We start from the raw sequence: 8,696 nt of genomic DNA, 5'->3' as shown, positions 1-8,696 counted from the left end.
CCCCATATACTGTATATATGATGTATAGAAGAGCTATTGAAATCTGAGACAATATTTTAAGGTGGGAATGGAGGTCACATGTTTCTCCTTTCTAAATGATCTAAAATGTAACAATAAAGACTTCTTGCTTTAGCAAAACCAAGTGGTAGTTAAAACCTAGACACTAAGATCAGTTCTGGGGCCTCCTGCTGGACACAAGAACAAATGAAAATCAGTTGATTCCAGTTTCAAAATAAACTGCTGACAGAACAGAAACACGTTTGCTCTGAGAGAAAGAGAAAACCTGCGTTAGGATGTTGTGACTGGACGAACAAACCAGCTAAATAAATCATTGATATAAATCATTGATGTGCTCAAAACTGTTTGTGTGTGCGTCACAGTGAAAGTGGAGAGCTTCTGTACATCGGATGTGCAGCCGTCAAAAGTCAAAAGGTCAAATTTCAGGTCAAAAAACTCTCATTGTCTCAGTCTTTTGTCTTCTCTGGGATCTTAATGATGTCACAGAGAAACAGTATCAGTGATATCCACAATGCCACAGGCACAGAAGCCCCCCCAACTAGTTATTTCAGAATCAGAATGAGAATGGGGTTTATTGCCAGATGTTGAGGTTTACAACATTAGGAAATTGCTGCGGTGCTTCAGTGCAAACAATAAGAATTAAAGTGCTATGTAGAAAGAAAGATATGTGCATGAGATATACATTTAACCCTCTGTTTATAATGGGCAACCAATGAGAATGTTGCTATATAGAGGGGAGGGGCTAAAACATGTCAGCTCAGCTAGGTGATGGACTGAGCAGCTGCATCAAGGCCCAGTATAAGAAAAAAGTTTATCTTGAGATCTTATCCATGCAAAGTGTTAGATTATAATATTATTTTATGCCATGTTAGACCCCTAATTAAAGGTTGTGAATTATTATGTAGTTTTGGTTTGCATTATTCTCCTGAATTAGAAGAAGCTGATAACTATTGCATTAGTTAAACTGATTTGCATTACATTAGACTGCTGATTTATTGTGGATGAATGATATTGTTTTATGATGTTATAAGAAATACTGTTTGCAGAAAGTCATCGCCTTATTTGTCTGATTAGAAGAGAACAGAACATGCTGGAGTTTTCTGCCCCATCTCAGCAGGAGCAGATAAACAGGGAGCCAAGGTCGTAGCTTAGGCGCTGTGTGAGAGAAAGCATGTGAATGTTTAGGCTTTTATGATAAGGTGGAGGCACCAGAGGCTATAAGAGGTTGATCAATGCTCCACCATTTTGAGATCTGAGGCTGTCTGCATACAGTGTCCATCTCCCACATGTGTGACTATTAAAATCATCGTTTGACTCAACCCGGCCGGACCAGTGTTGTTATTGTGATTTTTTCCTCTTGTCTCCATCCAATTTTGAACTCGTAACAAAAGCTACTATAGTAGATTCGACTAATAAAAATACAGACCTGGAAATGAGCAGAATAACCCCAACTCCAATATTTTTAGCTGTAAACGTATAACCTACACCTGGCAGATGAAACATAACAAGAAATGCTCAGTAAAACAGGTCCTGATTGCCAAGTGAAAAGCTTGGACGTGAGGTGGGACTCTGGAAAAGCAAAGTCAGCCGTGGCTCGTATTTAAGTTTGAGGCGGGGATGACCTGACGCTCCAGCTCACTTTCAAGTGTCGCCTTGTTAAGGATGGACTGACAGAACTCTGGCATGTTGACTTTGCAGGCATTTGTCAGCACGAGGTTCAACTCTGGAAAGTAACAAACACATATAAAAGTGTATTTTTTTGTGAGTGTGTGTGTACCCCTGCCGTCTGTCCATGCTGTTTATTTGTGCCCTTGGTCTCTCCCCATTCTTTTCATTGTATAGGTTTTTTTTAGTGGGTTTGTCATTCCTTTTGTTTATAAGGATAATTTGTGTTTAAGCTTCGTTTCGTTTGTAATATAGGTTGTATTGTTTCTATTTATCCTGATGTCATTTGTTATGTCCTCCACCACTCTTGGTTTGTCTTTTGCCTTCCAAGTCCTGCTTCTTAGATTATGTTTGGCTATGGCCTCTGTGTGTCTTGTCCATATAGTATTTAGTTAATCTCCTTTTATATTCCTATTCTGTTCCTCCAGTCTTGTCATTGTCTGTTTGTCTTGCTTGTTACTGTGTTTAGTTGTATCATGTTAATGTTTCCCCCATGCAGTTATGTCTGTCTTCATGTTTTATTTTGGTAATTGTTTTCTTTTCATCATATGTTAAGTTTTAATTCCTCCCAACTGTTCTCAGTTGTTCCCACATCACCTCTCCCCTTGTTATCGTGTGTGTGTGTGTGTGTGTGTGTGTGTGTGTGTGTGTGTGTGTGTGTGTGTGTCTTTGTCCTGTGTTACATTGTTCCTCGTGTTTTGAAGTCTCCCTGTGTTTCCTACTGTGTATATCAGCCTAACATCATAAAACATGATGAGTGATGCAGTAATGCACTTTGGTATTTTGGATATCTGAAGTATGTTAACATCATACTAGACCTTTTTCTGTTCCTTTCTTTATGGAGCACCTTTTTGATCTCCTTTCAAGTAAATATGGCCCCATCCAAATTCAAAAAAACCAACAAGGTGGCTGCTAATACAGTGTCTAAAACCACTAGATGATGATCTGTCTTTTATATACAGTTTGTGGCAGCTGTTCCCAAACTTAACAGCTTGCACACATAAAATTCATCCTCCCAGCAGAGATTATTTAAATACAGATGATTCAACCTCATAGTCAGTGCAAAACCTATTTACTGCATACTCCTTTGGTAAGTTGTGTTTATTTGCAGTAGTGCTGTTGCTCACGTTACCTGTGAATGCTGAACACAAGGTTACGCATGTTGGTTTTTACAGGATAAACAGGTTTATTAAAGTCATGTCTGACGCTGTAGACGGACATAACACAGATGCCAGAAATGTTTGAGACATCACTTTAAAATCTGCAAAAATGAAAATGACTTTCATTTTCCTCAACACCTGAGCAGGAAGGCTGATGACACGCACTGACCGGTAAAGAACCAAACTCAATCTTTAATCTTCTGCATGGTATTAATGTTCTCCTGTATATCATTAGATTTTATATTGTATTTATTTTTGTTAAAGAAGCTAAATCCTGCCCTTCAGTAACTTTAATTTTGTCCATTTTTAATCAGTTTTGGCCTGCCAGGTTCTAGCCGGGTGTACTGAGGCAGTGCACTAGGCAGACTGAGAGATGAGACTATAATGGGCAAAGAGAAACATGTGTATGTATTTGCCTTGAGACAATTTTTCTTTTCAGGGAACATATTTTTGTCTTTATTTTTTTTCTGTTTTAATACACCCAGCAGCAAAAAGCAGAGTTTTGCAGAGATCAGAGGCTGTAGAGACTCACTGTTTGTTGACCGTTTCAGGGAATTACACGGGAAATACTGTGAGAGGAAAAAGCTGCATGAGACACATTTTGCATTAAATCGGAGCATTTCAATAAAGCATACATGCCTGGACCTCGATGAGAATCTCATTTCCCAGTGAAACTGAAGGTGACACCCCAGTTTTAAACTATCTGACTGTGGATACAGCTTTACAGTCCCAATTCTAGCTGTTATTTTCTAAAACTTGCCATTAAATTCTTCACATTTTTATTTACTGTGTCATCTTCTTCCACAGATTTGAAGCTTTAATGCTTCAATAATCGCTAATGTATTCCTTTTACTCTTACACCAGTCTTGGCCCTGACAAGGCAAATAGCATAATCGAGTAGCTGTCATTAAAAAAATAAAATAAAATCAGTCTTGTAATTTAAAACTCTTCATCATGTCCTGCCATGAATGCTTTCGTAATGCTTGCATTTTTTAAAGAAACGGGTAGAGTTTCTACACTGTTAAAGGACTGATTCAGTTTTTCCATCTATATCCAAAAGGCCCATCCTAATCCCACTTAAACAATCAGAGACAGAAACAAATCGAGAAGGTGACTTCTGAAGTTTGGCTTTTTACCACCAAATTCTCTCTTTATGTCCACTCATGAAGTGGGGAAAATGGATCACGTATTGACAGTATGAGGCCAGCAAACCTTTCACAACATAGTTTCACTTTTCATTTGAACTAAGCCTTGAAGTCTTTTTTTGAATGCAGGATGCTGTTGCACAGGATGGAAATTTCTCTCTAGCTCTAGATGTGCTGTTTGAATTCTAAAGACAAAAAGCAGTTGTGCTGGTCAATTATGAAAGGATGTGCAAGTAAACGTTTCGTACTTCTGTAATCTGCTGAAATGAAAGCAAAAAATATAATTTATGACTGAAACTGCACCCAATTTTCCTGTGACATCTCACGCTGTTGTTGTGGGAATAAGATGTCTTGCACTGTGGTTTATTGTTTTAGCTTTTTTCAAAATTTGGGGTCTGGTTTGGGTCTGGTTTTAATCTAAACAAAACCGTTTTATCCCCAGTATGAAAAATAAGCTGTTGACAGGAGGCTGTTGTGGTTTTCATGCTAAAAAAAACGCCTTATCTTAAAGGCAGTCCTCACAGACAGACCGAAGAGCCGATTCTGGTGAAGACTACTTAAATGATGTGTCTGAGATCAAAGCTTGTGATGCTGATTGTTCATAAGATGGGGAAAATCCCATCAGTTGTTGAATTCAATTTGCTCCAAAGAATGACAAAAAAATATATAATCTGACTTTGCTGAAGCAACCGCAGGAAGGTAAAAATCTCTTTAAAGAGAGATCTGAGAACAAAAAAACATTCAACACACATTTGCCAGACAAGAACTTTAAAAAGTATTCGAAAGGCAGTCGAGTATTTGCAGAAAGTTTGTGCAAATGCAGCACACAGAAGCGCTTAAAGAACAAAAAGTGAACTTTCAATGGCTAATATGAAAACACCCGAGTTGCACAAAGTACAAAGGGCTAAAACAAAACAGGTAAAAAAGCAAACTGATGAACTGAGAGCCGACAAGGAAAGAGTTAAGACTGTATACAGCATTGCATACAATCATAAAGAACAGTGACGAAGGAAGCAAAAACATTGGAGGCGTACAAACGAAGTTGTTATCAAAAAACAAGGACAGATGATTACACTGATGAGCAGGAAAAACCGCGAGAACAAATACAAGAAAACATGTGAAACAAAATATGAAGACACCCAAAAGAGAATTAATACGATGCCAGGAATGCCTCCAAAACCAGACTCAGGGTTGAGCTTTGAATACCTTGGATAACTTACCAGTTCCTCATAATAATTAAAGCGAGAATATAGTAGAAGGGTGGAGTGACAACTGTTGGTTTTAAAGGAAAAGAGAAAGAGAATGCTTGAATGGTAAATGGACTGATTCTTATATAGCGCTTTTCTACTCTCCCAGAGTGCTCAAAGCACTCTATACAACATGCCTCATTCACCCATTCAAGCACTTCTAAACACAAGTGCAAACTAACCACACGGTGAACGCATCGGAGGGCAATTTGGGGTTAGTATCTTGCCCAAGGATACTTGACATGCAGACTGGGAAGACAAAGATCGAACCACCGACCTTCCGATCAGTAGCTGATCTGCTCTACCACCTGAGCCAAAACCACGCCATAACTTGAAACTTTGTGTACACTTTGTCCTGAAGAACTAATTTTTTTCAAAGAATACAGGCGGGCTCGAAATGTGATTTTGGCCCACAAGTCCAGCGGATGAGTGGCATCTCCACATAGATGTGGCCTATATCACACATATAAAATAAATAAATGAAAGACTGCTGTGGTTGAAAATGGAAAAAAAGTATTTCCATCTCTGACCAACTCTGACCTTTGCCTTTGCTTATGAGCTCTGGGCGGTTAGGAAATAAATAACTTTTATCCTCTTATGATCCACCAGGTTTCTGGGCTTGGACTTCTACAGAGGGATCTAAAAACAGCAGACTAGAAGGAGTGCAGAAGTGCACAAGGAGACAACCTTGAAGATAAATCAAATTTTAAAAAGGTAGGATTTTTTGTTTGTATAGGCAGTTTCCCACTTCATGACCACACATTGTATTTTTCGAAGAAATTTGGGGGATTTCCCAGACAAAAGTGGAAAACGTCACATATCCTTCCAGTTACTTTGCATATAAGCGGTCACATTCAGTCTGAACACACCTTCACACGTCCAACTGAAAGATTTCTGACTTTAAGGAGGTGCACAAGGAGACAACTTTGAAGAGACATCAAATCTTTTTTTTTTTTTAAAAAAGGTTTTTATTTGTATTGGTAGTTCCCATTTTGTATTCATACATTGTATTTTTCCAAGAAGGTGAAAGGGGAAAGGGTTGCAGTGGCAAAATCAAAACATATCCTTCCAGTCACTTTCAGTCTGAACACACCGTAATACGTCTGACTGGAAGGTTTATGGCGTTAATTGGCTTAACATAGGCACATCCCAGCTTATCATGAGTGCTGAAATTAGATTTTAACCCTTTTTGTTGTGTGCACATACAAACTTTATCCTTTTGGAAAATTTCAGGTTCAGCTCAGTTTAGCTCAGTCTGTTTGAGTTTACTTCACCGTAGCACCACTACAATCACGTTAACTGTTTTACTTTCTGTGCAGCTGATCATGGACTACGCTGAAGGTATCTTGTCCCTTACCACAACCATCAAAAAGATGGTTGACACTATGAAGTCCAATAAGGAGTACTGCAGTCGGATTGCAGACAGAGTCAAAGCTGTTGAAGGACTGGTTTTAAACATCAGACAGAGGGATCCAAGCCAAATCTCTGATACTGTCGATGGAGCTCTGAGGGAACTCTACGTCATCTTGAACTCTGCCAAGAATCTGATGGCAAAATTCTCTCAAACCAAGGCTGTTAAGGGTTTCTTTAGGTCTAGCAGCATTGAGGAAAAGTTCAGCGAGGTGAACCAAAGGCTCACAGAGAACTTCCAGGTCCTTTCTGGTGCTCTGCAGATTGAGCACACCACCATGCTGCAAAAGGTGTATAAAGCTGTTTCGAGACAAAATACTGAGGAAGAGGTTTGCAGTATGATGGCTAATACTAGTCTCACAACCCCTATGTTTCCCCCTGCCCCGGTGTCAAGTCCTACAGTTCCTATGCTTCCCTTTGCCCCGATGTCAAGTCCTACAGTTCCTATGCCTCAGCCTGCACAAGTGTCAAGTGCTACAGTTCCTATGCTTCCCTTTGCCCCGATGTCAAGTCCTACAGTTCCTATGCTTCCCTTTGCCCCGATGTCAAGTCCTACAGTTCCTATGCCTCAGCCTGCACAAGTGTCAAGTTCTTCAGTTCCTATGTTTCAGCCTGCTCCAGTGTCACACCCCCAACATCCTCAGCTTCCTCCTACACCTGTTTCTAGCCCTACAGGTCCTATATTTACATCCATACCAATGTCTAACCCTACAGCTGCCATGCCTGTCACCTACGTTATGTCCCCTACACCTTATGTGACACAGCCTGTCTACAATACTACAACATCCCGCTTTATCGTCACCAACAACATAGCCTCCAGACCTGTCATGCAAGCCATTTCTCAGGGGTCAGTCACTGGCATCAGAACTCTTGCTCCAATCACTCTTCCAGCCCAAACCATGCCCATTGTGTCAGCTTATGTGGTCAAGAATGCTTTTTTACGTTAAAACAAGACAAACGTTTTGCTAATGGAATTTGCTTACATTGAATACAGTTAAGATACTGCTTTCAAGAGTGCAGTCAGGCTCAACATCTTGCTCATCTTCACATCAACCACATGTTTCCTGGTTGGCTGCCCTTGTGAACACAAAGTTTGTGTAGCTGGCAGCCGGGGCTTCTGTGCCTGACATGAACATTTTATGTTTTTTATATTATGGTTATTCTCTCTCACTGGTATCCTATGCAGCAAAGAATAGAAAAAAAACTGTGTGAAACTGAGTGTTTAATTGAGCTTTGTACTTACAGGGATTACTTGTACATACCCAGATCAACATTTGAAAGTTTGGACATGTTTGAAATGAGCATCCACCATTGGTACAGGATATATGACAGAAAACCTGCACGCTCTTTGGACACAGCTTGCTAATTAAGCTAGCTAGCATGAGGTGATTATTGTGCCCTCCACCCTCTCATTCACTGGATCATCCAGTGGTCACATCTGACTGCAAAAAACAAATATACAAGCAGCCCAAATACAATCACTGAGGCTCTAGCTGACATCATGGTGTCCACATCCTTCGTTTATATACAGTCTATGGTTACAACTTAATCCAATTATTTTATATGGCCTTGTGTATTTTTATGATGTATTTTGAGATATTCAGGAAGACTAGTAGCAACTACATAATAAACAAAGATTACTGACTTTTTGGGGAAAATATCTTCTTGGATTTTGGAAAAAAAAAATCACTTCTGTAGTCTCTCCTGGAAGGTCTTCAGCGTGTAGCATAGTTATGCTTGGTGACTGGGTTTCACCAACTGGTGACATCCTACCCTCTTTGTTTTAAATTTTTCACTATTGACTCAGTCACTGCCATTGACGACGTCAATGGCAGTGACTGAGTCAATGGGTTTAACTCATTCACTGCCAATGGCTGGCAGTGAATGAGTTAACAATAGTTTCTTTTTGATAATAATGTTTGTTACATTTGTAGTGTTTGTTTTTATGTTGCATTTATTCTGGTGGCTCCATAGGATAGTTTGCTGGTTTGCCAGACAAGCAAAGGACTCGTTATTAAAGCCTGGGAGGTTTATAAACCCCGTTGTCACAT

General features: G+C 39.6%; 1 protein-coding gene across 1 annotated transcript; it reads left to right on the top strand.

Moving 5' to 3' along the window:
- Positions 1-2,981: 2,981 nt before the first annotated feature.
- Positions 2,982-8,149, top strand: LOC102201570 (ESX-1 secretion-associated protein EspK-like). The gene is made up of 3 exons (XM_005748775.1): positions 2,982-3,014; positions 5,845-5,949; positions 6,555-8,149. The coding sequence occupies exon 3, from the start codon at positions 6,561-6,563 to the stop codon at positions 7,590-7,592; it is 1,032 nt and encodes a 343-aa protein (XP_005748832.1). The 5' UTR covers positions 2,982-3,014; positions 5,845-5,949; positions 6,555-6,560; the 3' UTR covers positions 7,593-8,149.
- Positions 8,150-8,696: the final 547 nt, after the last annotated feature.

Source organism: Pundamilia nyererei, unplaced genomic scaffold (genome assembly GCF_000239375.1).
Source record: "Pundamilia nyererei isolate P.nyererei 1_Seehausen unplaced genomic scaffold, PunNye1.0 scaffold00229, whole genome shotgun sequence".
Classification (NCBI taxonomy): domain Eukaryota; kingdom Metazoa; phylum Chordata; class Actinopteri; order Cichliformes; family Cichlidae; genus Pundamilia; species Pundamilia nyererei.
Note: the sequence above shows the minus strand (reverse complement) of the source record. Positions and strands in the feature narration are given on the sequence as shown.

Excerpts from the sequence above, each read along its gene's own strand:
- LOC102201570 (XM_005748775.1), top strand. The coding sequence starts at position 6,561 with ATGGACTACGCTGAAGGTATCTTGTCCCTTACCACAACCATCAAAAAG.